This window comes from Phocoena phocoena, chromosome 2 (genome assembly GCF_963924675.1).
Source record: "Phocoena phocoena chromosome 2, mPhoPho1.1, whole genome shotgun sequence".
NCBI lineage: Eukaryota > Metazoa > Chordata > Mammalia > Artiodactyla > Phocoenidae > Phocoena > Phocoena phocoena.
Window position 1 is genome coordinate 160,176,258 of NC_089220.1, and position 12,515 is coordinate 160,188,772.

Genomic DNA, 12,515 nt, shown 5'->3' on the forward strand with positions numbered 1-12,515 from the left:
AATAACACACGTGTCTGTGAAATGAGATGACTGGCATTGCATGGAGACACTGCTTTTTTCCCCTTTTTTTTTGATTATGAATGTTTGCTTGATATTTCATATATTTTGCATGAAATATTACCTAAGAATTATCACCTAACTGAAAAGATCTGGGAATGGTTGAAGCATGTTGGGCTGTGGGACTAACTGGGCTAACCATTATACATTTACCTTTTAACAGTAGCTGACGAGACTAAACTCAATACAGTGGATGACCAGAACGCAGGTAAGAATGGACACTTAGACTGTTGCCATAGAAACTGTGGTCCAAGGAGCTTATCATAATTGTAGAGCTGCCAATCACATAGCACGTAAACATAAATATTCCAGGCTGGCACGGATGTTTTCATAGTAGGAAATCAAATGGTACAAGAAAAGGAAAATTTTCTGTGAGAAGAAATTTATCACTGTAGTACATACTAAATGGAAATATAATTTAGCGTTTCAGAGACACTGAAACAACCTAGATCATCTTAATTATATTTGTGTAGGAATGTTTTGTCACAATTTATTAAAAAAAAGTCAGAATCCTGAAAACGTGATCTCTTAGGGTGGATTCTTTGTTTCAGAGTCATCTATCTGTTGCTTAGGTTAACATCCAAAACATGATTCTCAAAGTGGTGATTTTCGTTTGACGGATAATGGCACAAATATAAATATTTTCACTGAAGGACAGTATCTAATATTGCTCTCAGTCACTCAGAAAAGCTTAGATCTTTTTCTGATGCAGGCATTAGTTTGTAGTTACCTAACATTGAATTAGACTATATATTGCGTCCTTATCTTTGTGAACCTGCTTGAAGGTTTTGTTTTTGTTTTTGTTTTTTGTTTTAATTTATTTATTTTTTGGCTGTGTTGGGTTTTCCTTGCTGCGTGCGGGCTTTCTCTAGTTGCAGCGAGTGGGGGATACTCTTGGTTGCGGTGTGCGGGCTTCTCATTGTGGTGGCTTCTCTTGTTGAGGAGCACAGGCTCTAGGCGCGTGGGCTTCAGAAGTTGTGGCTCGTGGGCTCTAGAGCACAGGCTCAGTAGTTGTGGCACGTGAGCTTCAGTAGTTGTGGCTCGCGGGCTCAGTAGCTGTGGCTCGTGGGCTCTAGAGCACAGGCTCAAGAGCTGTGGCACATGGGCTTAGTTGCTCCACGGCATGTGGGATCTTCCCGGACCAGGGCTTGAACCCGTGTCCCCTGCATTGGCAGGCGGATTCTTAACCACTGCGCCATGAGGGAAGCCCTTGTTTTTGTTTTTCTTTTTAACTATTTAGGGCTTGCTTCTAAGATGCTGCCTAAATCATTCCGTAGAAACAATGGATTATTTTGAACTGGGTTTTACATGATAGTAGATTTTACATGTTATTTTATGACAGTAATCAGAGGAAAGTCTTTATGTGTAATTAAAGTCATGTGCTTTGTACAATTGAGCGTTTTGATTTATTATTATAAGTTTGGAATAGAGTTTTAATTATTCGAGCTCCAGTATGATTTAGTTACACCACTTAGCACTAATTGGCTTCAATTCACCTTTTTAACCTGCAGTAGTAATTAGTTTTAGGCTTCCTGAAAAATGTGTATCCCACGTACATGTGTAAAGATAATTGTGGACGTGGTTGGAGTTTTCACATTCTGTAAAGATAGATTGTAAAAACTACATCCAATAAATCATTGGATTAACTGTAGTGCAGGGCAATTAACAATAGCCTCAGCCCTTATTAAGTAGTTATTTCTTTTATCAAACAAAGCATTTCATTGGAATTCTGAAGCAGGGCTAAAGAAAAACATTATTTGATAGTTTACATATGTAAATTAGTAATTCGTTTTTGGAGTTAATGGTATTCAGTACTTTTCAAGACGTAACCCCTGTTCAAGTTAATGTTTATAAAAAACAAATTGAGCTGCTCAGATTAAAGAACATGACTTTATATAATATGCCAATTAGGTAAAGTAAGGAAAATAGTTAATTTAACCAACTCACTAACAGGAAAAGAACAATTTATTACGATTAAAAAATAATATCCAGATTTCAGCTGAAAACATTAAATAACTTTCATGGTGAGAAGGCAGATTTTTATCATCTCATTGAATCATCTGCTTTCATAGTGCCGTAAAATGTTAGTTAGATCCTAGATAAAAAGCATTTATAAAATACTATATGCGATCTATCTTACCGAATTAAATTGGAAAAACTTGGGACAAAAAATTATTACATAGACATCAAAGTACTTTCTGGTCTATTGCTTTTAAATCTACAATGAATAAAATATCTACACTGAATCCTCCCCATCCTCCAGTATTAGACAGTGAAGAGATTTTCAGTTATTTTTCTTCCTTCACTTCACTTGAATTGCTAAGATTATCATGATTTTACAGTTTAGTCCAAAGGTTTTTGGTAGAGTCACCGTGGCATTTTAGTGTAGGTCATCTGTCTAGCTGTAAGCCTTTCATAATGAAAATTGAATTCCATTTCCCTTTGCCCTTGCAAAAGACATCCTCTCCTTTTTTTTGGTGAGAGAGGTATTAGTAGGTAAGAGTAGAAAAATAGACCTTAGGAAAATAGTATGATTATGATTTCCCCCTTTATTCCTGGATTTAGGAATCTTCTATGATATTTGGGGGGTAAATTTACTTTCTGCAAGAAAAGGAGGAACAGGAATAAGAGAATTGTGTTTCTAATAGTTTAATCCTTGAATATAGAAAATAAGCAAAGTATCCTAATGACCTGAAAGATTTATATAAGGAGCCTCAAAATACTATTTTTAAATTATTATTTTACATTTAAAATAATTTAAAAATTATTTAAAATAATTTAAAGATTATTTAAAATAATTTAAAATTTAGAGACATTGATTTTTTTGTGTATAAATAAAACTACTCTCTTGCCCCTACTTTATATAGTGAGAGATATTTTCAATTTTTATTGCTGCTAAATGATAAGTTTATGATGTTAGGAATCTCAGTGATCCTCATTTAGGAATCTTATTATTACTTAACAAAATCTCTGTTAAAGTTTCTTTGACAAACATACCACTTGCATGAGTGAAATCCATGTTATAGATCAAGAGTCAGCAAGCTCTTTCTGTAAAGAGCCAGGGAGTAAATATGGTAGATCTTGTAGACCAAACAGTCTCTGGAGCAATTACTTAATTCTGATGTAGTGTGAAGGCAAGCCATGGAGGATATGCAAATGAATGGACATGGCTGTGTTCCAGTCAGATTTTCTAGATTTGGCCCACAGTTTGCTGATTGCTGTTATAGATGCACAAATTATGGATGTTATGAAAAATTTCAACCATATATAAAGACTGTAGTTTATTAACCTACCATATACCCAATACCCACCATATATAATTATCAACATTTTGCCAGAATGTTATACTACAGTGTTAACAATTTAGAGAAAAGAGTAGATAGGTAAGCTCCCAATTATGCTTACAAAATATCTATTGCTTATTTAGTTAGTTACAATTCCATCATTTTTTTATCCCTGATTTGCTTGTGTTTTGTTTCTTAATAAATACATATATACATTTATCTATACATATATCAATATTTATATACATGTAATATATATACATTTATTTAAATAAATACTCATGCCATATCTGAAATTATTAAAGCTTTTAGTGCTCTGAGTATCTTAAGTCAAATCTCAGCTAACTTTTCATACATAAATTATGTTTTTGTTTTGTTTTGTTTTGGCTGCATTGGGCCTTCATTGCTGCATGTGGGCTTTCTCTAGTTGTGGCGAGCGGGGGCTGCTCTTCATTGTGGTGTGCAGTCTTCTCATTGCAGTGGCTTCTCTTGTTGTGGAGCACAGGCTCTAGGCACTCGGGCTTCAGTAATTGTGGCACGCAGGCTCAGTAGCTGTGGCTCGCGGGCTCTAGAGCACAAGCTCAAGAGCTGTGGCACATGGGCTTAGTTACTCTGCGGCCTGTGGGATCTACCCGGACCAGGGATCGAACCCGTGTACCCTGCATTGGCAGGCGGATTCTTAACCACTGAGCCACCAGGGAAGCCCATAAATTATGTTTTTACGATAATCTTTACTGGAAGTATCAAATCTTCATTGGAGATATATACATAGATACATACACGCATCCATACATAAACATGTCCTTTATGAAGCCAAGAAGGTACTGAATATTTGCCTTATAAAAGTTTATAGGACCTAAAGGAAACTAGTAAGTTATGAAAATTGATAGGCATGATTTATTCAGAAAAGGATCTTCCTAGTGCTAATTCTAGAAAATGTGAACGTAAGTGTCCCTACCCAGGATTCATCTTTTCCCATTCTCTTTGATTCTTTGATTTCTTACTTTTTCTTTCATTCTTTGGAACAAAATTCATTTTCCTTCCTGTGACATGACTTTTATGGGTATTTAAAACATGAACTTGTCAAAAATTATAGGGCTATCAAGAGAAAAAGTAAGATTGATCATCCTAGAAAGAAATATTTCTTGTGAATTTTTGTCATAAAATAAATAATCAAATATATACAAACCTGCATGGAAAAAGTTAAATAAATCATATTTTTCTCCCAAGCACAATGATTTATAGAATATTTTTTCTTTTTTAGAGTCATCTGTCTGCCTTTCTGCCTACGTTACATTTTAACATACTTATTCTAACTTAAAACTACCCCATTGTGAAAATCATGTGAAAGGTGTCATGTAAATGAATCTTAAAAAGATAATTCTTGTTTTGACTCTCCCAATTTAATTTTTATTCTGTTTTATCCTCTGAGCAATGGAAAGCCCATGTCAGAACTATTTGTCTTCTAAGTGATAACATATCAAGGCTACTCCTTAATTATTGATCCACATATGGGCTGATGGCCCCACATGGAGTGAAACTATCCAGCCCCTCCTACCCTCCCTTTTTTTTTTTTGCACCTGTCTTTTTAACAGTATAAGTGAAGAACTAGTTCTATAACCTGGATTGCCCAGCTTGGGGTGGCTGGCATTTCAGCCATCTAGACGCTAAATTAATCTACCTCTGAGTGCCAGGTCAGGCAATGATGGATGAGGTTGTCATACCTGGTTAAAGAAATCCATTTTGATTGCATTCTAAAGCTTGGTTACCATCTTGGGACTTCCTGCCCTAGATCCTCAAGTCACAGAGCCACATTTTTTTTTTTTTTTGATATTTATTTATTTATTTATTTGATATTATTTATTTATTTATTTATTTTGATATTTATTTATTTATTTGGCTGCACCGGGTCTTAGTTGCAGCACAGGGATCTTCGTTGTGGCATGCAGGATCTTTTTTTAGTTGCGGCATGTGGGATCTTAGTTCCCTGACCAGGGATTGAACCCAGGCCCCCTGCATTGGGAGCGCAGAGTCTTAACAACTGGACGACCAGGGAAGTCCCCAGAGTCACATTTTTAATCCTCTGAATTCTCCCCTGCCATCCTATGAAATTTTCTTGGTAATTGTGATGTCTTGTTCCTTCTGTTCATCACCTGTTTCTCTTTGCAGGCCTGGAGATCTAAGTACTCACATCCAGCTCTTGAGTCCTCTCTCCCTTACTTCTCTCTCTCTCTCTCTCTCTCTCCCTTATATAGTTTGTTTCTATTCACATCTTGTGTTGCTTTTCCAAGAGAACTACCATTTTCCAGAATTAGGTTTCTACCTGGTGCCAGGGTGCCCTGTTTCTATTGGTGACACGTGGTCTCCTGTGCTTTTCTTACTTGCTGAGTTGTCCGAACTTGCACCATGATGAGGAAAAGGCTTGATGAAACTCATTGAGGTGAAAGTTTCACTTCCATCTTGTAAATAACTTTAAACTGCCAAACAATGATTTCAGCTACATTTTGAAGCTTACTCTTGGTTGCTTCCCTTAGCCTTCTCATCATTGTGCTTTTCAAATGAGCTCCTGGGTTATTCTGCCTCTTTTATATTATTGACATAACTTGGAGCAAATGATTTGACAAAGATTTCATCTGTTAAGCTAAAAATGGAAACTAATAACGCAGTGTTTCCTAATGAGAATAGAGAAAATAGACCTACTTTAATACACATTTGGGAAAAGTTAAAATTAGTTACTGTTACTTCACTTTTTATATCTTGCCACCCACATTCCAGAAGTTGACGTTGAGCAAATAATTTATGTGCCTGATATTTTCCACAATTTGTAGATATTCAGACATGTAATTTTCTCCACTCATTCTAACTAAGATTTTGTTTTTGCAAACCTCCAAGGTTCTCCCAGCAGAGATGTGGGGCCTTCCTTGGGTCTGAAGAAGTCAAGCTCTTTAGAGAGTCTGCAGACAGCAGTCGCTGAGGTGACTTTGAATGGGGACATTCCTTTCCATCGCCCGCGGCCGCGGATAATCCGAGGAAGGGGATGCAATGAAAGCTTCAGAGCTGCCATTGACAAGTCCTATGATAAACCTGTGGCAGATGATGACGATGAAGGCATGGAGACATGTAAGTTTACAATGTCTGAAAGAGTAGCCATGCCAGGCATCGCTATAGAGCAGCAGTTCTTAAAGTGTGCTCCAGGGAACCCTAGGGGTTCCCAGCATCCCTTCAAAGGGATCTAGGAGATCTAAATTATTTTCATAATAAGAAGATGTTATTTACCTTTTTTACTCCTATTCTCTCACAAGTGTACAGTTGGGTTTTCTAGAGGCAACATGTCATGTGATCTTGCAATAGACTGAATGCAGAGAAGATAGAAGAATCTTTTCAGCTAGATATTAAAGAGATTTGCCATTGTTCTTAATAATTGTTTTTGGAAAATACAGTGGTTTTTTTGTAAAAACCGTAATTTCTGTTAACATGAAATCTATAATTTTTTATAAAGTAATTTGTATTTTTTACCTTTCTCAGTTTTAGTTTAGTAAATATTGATAGACATAATCCACATAAAATTTTGAGTCCTTAATAAATTTTAGGAGTATAAAGGTATCCTGAGACCAAAATACTTGAAAACCACTGCTGTATAGTATGTCTTTAATATATCTCAAATGAGTACATGTAACCATCTGTGATTTTGATAACATATTTTTGTTTTGTTTTTATGAATTACTCTTGCTTTCCTTGAACTGAGCTAGCAAGACATATTTGTGTGTGTGTATTTCCAAATTGCCAAATATTTTAAACCAAGATTATTGAAAGTCAAAGGTTACCATGAATGAGCAATGTGTTTTCCATAGTATATTGAGAAAAAAGTAACATTTATAAATACGTACAAACGTATGCTTCAGGGAGTCGTCACTGTAGTTAAATATTTATGGTATAAAAATAGCCATTCAATTTAAACATAAGGAAGAAACTCAGTAGTGTATTTACTTAGAAGAGAAAGGACTAGAGTCCTAATAGAAAAAATTGTTGATTAACTTATATTGTTCATATCTAGTAAATCACATTTTAGTTTTCTAGCTTCAAAGTGACTCTACCCATCTAACCATTGTAAGAAAAGCTGGGGGGGGCGGGAAAAGAGAAGAAAAGCTGGAGACACCACTGCCCAAGGTTAAAGCAGAGATCATTTACGTGGATTGTAAACAATTACAATTTAACTTTTGGGTGAACCACTTTGATCACACGTACCTAAGGAAGACTGTGCTGGGGAAGGAGAGTTTGAAATGAAAATCACATTCTGAGGAGATTTAAAGCAAAATTATATAATCTTTGCCTATCAGATATAATGTGTTTCGGAAGATGAATATTTCTGCCATAATGTAACACACAAAGCAAAGCTTAGGAGAGGATCACTGCTTTCTCCCCCCAGGTTTCTTAGTCTAAATCTGGACAGTGTTGACTCCATGCAGCCAGTGATTTCAAATATATGCAGCTCATTGTTCCCAGATGAAGAACGTATTTCCTATTTTTGCTGCCAGTCCTGGTCTCCAAGATCCTGAGTCATATGAGCTTTCGACCCTCTTGGGTTTTTCCTGGAGTATCAGTGGTTCCTTGCCAGCCTTACCAGTATGACTTGTGCTGCCTTTCTAGGGTGGGAACCCTATATCACTTAGAGGTCTTGCCTCTGTCCTGGGTGCATATTTAATAAGAGATACAGTGCTTTGGCACCTCCATATTTGTTTTTGTAAGCACAGATTATGCCTCTGAGCTTTTTTCTTGTTCTGGTTAAAATGTTATTTAAATTCCCTCATAAATGCAATTTTCTCACATATATCACTTATTTGAAATATGCAACAGGGGATGGAATAGCTATCAGTACCAGGCATGTTCTTAATTCTGTAGCCTCCAGAGCTTTCCACTGGTGTGAACATCTAAATTTGTCCCTCTATAAACTTAGTTTCCTTTTTTAATTGGAAAGAACAGATTTAAGTATTTTATTTGAAAACTTTTGTATTCAACTATCATCAAGACAAAACCAAGTTAATAGACAAACTACGATTTTTGAAGGGCAGGGAAAGTTCTGGACGAGAGCTGAGAGAGACACTGTGACAACGTGCACCTGTGACCACAAAGTGCTGGGTTTTCCCAAAGTCCTGACTTTAGGATGTATTTTTCCAGACCAGTCTGGTGAACTTTGGATATGGCCAGAGAAAGGCAACTCTTCTACATATCAAATGTTTGCAGTGCAGGTTGTCAAAACTGCGTGAGTAGGGTGACGTGAGCCTGGGGTCCAGATGACTTACATCCCATCCACATTCTTCTCACCCATTTGGGATTTGGGTCAAGTTGTTTAACATCCTTGAGCTTTAATTCCCTCACTTGTAAAACTGAAGCTTTGGACGCCCAGGTCATTGATGCTCAGATTGTGTGTGGTGGCGGCCAGTGAAGAGTGGAGCCTCGGTGGTCTCAGGGAGTCGGGAAGCACATGGGCACCTGAGTGGGTGGGCTCTGTCAAAGTCACCAGCCCCCCCCCCCGCACCCCACTGTCGCCTCAACAATCGTGTTGTTTATTGATTTACTTATATTTTTTGAGGGGGGTGCCGTGCGGCTCGTGGTATCTTACCCAGGGATCAAACCCGAGCCCCCTGCAGTGAAAGTGCCAAGTCCTAACCACTGGACCACCAGGGAATTCCCAGTCCTGGGTTTGTTTTGTTTTGTTTTGTTTTGTTTTGTTTTGTTTTTGCGGTACGCGGGCCTCTCACTGTTGTGGCCTCTCCCGTTGCGGAGCACAGGCTCCGGACGCGCAGGCTCAGCGGCCATGGCTCACGGGCCCAGCCGCTCCGCGGCAAGTGGGATCTTCCCGGACCGGGGCACAAACCCATGTCCCCCTGCATCGGCAGGCGGACTCCCAAACACTGCGCCACCAGGGAAGCCCTAGTCCTGGGTTTTTAAAATCACTTTTCATACATTGTAGTTCTTTGTCAATTTTAAGTTTAAAAAAAAGGAAGTTCACAGTTTTCCAGAAAAAGTTTGAAAAGCTCCTGTTTAGATGGTTCCATTTCTCAGGTCCTTTCCAGTTTTAACTTTCCATGACTCTGTTTCCCCATTCACTTACTGACCTCGGTCCTGCCTGCCTGCTTCTCTCATTGTCTGTAAAGTCCACGAAGAAAGACACCACCGTGTCTTATTCCTGCGTAACCAGGCTCAGAGCTCGGCAAAGCATTGGAGTCAGTGACTGTTTGTGACATCAGTAAATGGACTCCTGCTTGACTAGCCCCACTGTTTGTGAGAGACACACACCCAGACACAGCGAGCCTCGGGCTGTGGCACTCGGGGCAGCAGTGACATTTCACTCCTCCTGCTTGTGTCCCACGCAGGACCTGCATGTCTGAGACCTCCAGTGCCTCAGCAAACCGTTTGTTTTTCTTTAAAAAAAAAAAAAAAAAAAATCTCTCAAGGCTGGTGTTACTGCTGGTGGTCATGAGACTGTCACCTTTACATACGACTAGGTACAGGTGTGAGAAGGAAGCCCCGCTTGCCTAGCTCCTCCTCTAGTTCCCTAAACACCATCCTTTTCCGAGTCAGGCTGTGGATTCTCACAGTGTGATCCACACACTCTCTTCCACTGTCTGCATTTGCGTTTCTGCTTATGCTCTTCATCCTCTGCTTGTGCTTCTCCCTTGGGCATCCTTGCCTGTGCATCCCTCACCTGTGCGGCCTCGCCCGGCATCCTTGCCTGTGCATCCCTCACCTGTGCGGCCTCGCCCGGCATCCTTGCCTGTGCATCCCTCACCTGTGCGGCCTCGCCTGGCATCCTTGTCATATGGGAGCTGTCCCCGGCCACATGTCTAGGCCCTGCCGTCCTCGTGCTCTGTGGGACACTCCGTACAAGAAAGGACCTTGTACACAAGGGCCTTTCTTTTACGGAGGTGGGACTCAGGGGACTCGGTTATGGCCGCCGTTAAATTAAAGATGCCGAGTCACTGTCGAGCGGTGCTCTGTAAGAGGACCCTGTCTGGGCAGACAGTCTTTGTTAGATGGCTGTCCTGTGAGGATGCAGTCCGTGCACCCTAGAAACATGGGGGCGGCATTACCTGTACCACCCAGCTGCCTGTTTCTGTCCCGTGCAGCCCTTTCCCACTTTACAGGAAAGTCGCTTAGGCAGAGGCCTGGTTGAATGCTGTTGTCAGTCGGGTCGAGGTCCTCCCCGGTGACTCTCTTTCATGGCTCGGAACAGGCTTGCCTCTTCTCAGCAGCATCGAAATTGTGGCATGCACACAACAATGGGGGCCAAGAGACTGGGGCGGGATCCATGTGGTATCTGGTATCTGTCATCTTCTGTAACACTTACGTGCTTCCTGTGGAGATGGCAGAAGCCAGTGTTTTTGTCTCTCATTTAATCCATCTGGCCTCTCCATGTTGTGTGTGTCTGTCTGGATCAAGATGGAGCTTTGTATTCTGGGACCCATTATCTCCGAGGTCCTACCTGTGTTTGACAAGTCAGGGCATCTACAATCTGCTCCCTCTTCTATGCAAATCACACTCCCCGCCTGGCTCCCAGCAAGCAGCTCCTACATCCCCCATAATAAATCAGTTTCTGTTGAAACCAAGAACATGGACGCTATATAACATTGCTTTGTTTTATTTTTGAAAATATAGAGTCCCATTTTTTTTTCTCTATTAGAAGTTGCCAAATTGTCAGCCTTACTGTCAATTCAGTAACAGCTCTTTGTCTGGGTCAAGGAGGTGAAACAACAAAACCAAAGACTGTCCTATTAATTGTACTTCTCAATTTTAAGATCGATCCAGTTTACAATTTTAAATGTGAGAACTGTATGCCTTGAAAACATAGAGACAGATTGCTTTTGAGTAGCTTGCCTACTTTCTTATAGTACTCTTAACAGATCAGAAAAAAAGCACTGCTCTAAAATATACATAACTTAGGTTAGCAGTATGAGATTTGAAGAAACTGAATTTATGTTAGTAAATCAGCTAATCTGAAAGCTTCCAGGAGAATTTTTGTTTATTTTATTAGCTTCAAATAGGATATTGCATGAATATCTCAGACTTTCTACTCTCAGCATCCTCCACATTTCCAGCCACCTTTTGTCATTACATTTTGAGCAAAAAAAATGCAAACTAGGTTGTTATCTTAAGACACCCCATTAGGTTACTGTTCATCTGTAGTGGAAGAATTCAGTATAGGGGTTTCAAGGTCGAAGTACTTTGTAAAAGATTTCCCATTTGATTAATCTATCTTAATGGATAATTGGGTGTTGATCTATAAAAAAATATTTGTTCTGAAGGGCTGGGAATAAGAATAACCTATCTTATCCTCTTATGCCAATTTGTATACCTAAGTATCTCTTGCAGTTTGAGAAAAGGAGCCTTGCTTTTAGGAAATTTCTGAATGCAGTAGAGGTGTGAGCATGTGAAGTAGCTGAAGCTATCTATTCCTTACATTTCTTTTTCTAAGTGAAAAGTAAGTTAAGCTAAAAGTATGATGAAAAGTCACATCTGAAGTGTTTGAATTATAGAATCCTCATTTTAAGCATTTTTTTAATAAGGAAAAAGTATGTAAATAGATGACCAAGATGGTACTTAGGAACAAAATCATAGAATGCATGCCTTCTGATTCGTAGTCCTGTGAGTTTTCTAGAATATTAAACAAATTTCTGAGTGGGATAAGCCATTACACTGAAACTACTATAGAGTATGAATGAGTCGTAGTACCTAAAATCTGATATTTAAGCTCTAAGTCCCTGAGGGGCTGTGGGTGGTTCAACCCAGTGGATAAACTGACACTTGAGAAGCAGTGTGGTTAATGGTTAAGGGCCATTGTAGTGCACAGGTTACCACGCCACCAAACCGTGGGGGACCCGCTCGGCCCATGTGGAAGTTGAGTGGGGTGGGAGAAGGCTTCCCAGAAGAGGTATTGTTTTAGATGAGTAATATTGCTTGAGTGGTCTTCAGTGGGTGCGTAGGAAACATAGGGAGCCAGGACCACCTCTGGACCGCCATCATCCCGTTAAGACTCATGTATGCGCCGCGGGTGAGGGCATGGTGAGGAGTGAGGTTTAAGACGTAGTCAGAGAACAGATCACAGACAGCCTCGTTTAAATCATTTTTGTTCATACTAGGGACCTTAAAGAGCATTTGAAGAATTTCAAGTAAAGG

General features: G+C 39.5%; 1 protein-coding gene across 8 annotated transcripts in view; it reads left to right on the forward strand.

The window, feature by feature from the left end:
- The window catches only part of PARD3 (par-3 family cell polarity regulator), a 630,692-nt gene that overhangs the window by 399,975 nt on the left and 218,202 nt on the right, over positions 1-12,515 (forward strand). For 7 of the 8 annotated variants that reach the window (XM_065872407.1, XM_065872411.1, XM_065872408.1 and 4 more), the window contains 2 exons: positions 221-265; positions 6,234-6,461. In XM_065872407.1, coding sequence (XP_065728479.1) covers positions 221-265; positions 6,234-6,461 — 273 coding nt within the window. The remainder of the gene's footprint in view (positions 1-220; positions 266-6,233; positions 6,462-12,515) is intronic. The other variant, XM_065872415.1, reaches the window with a different exon arrangement.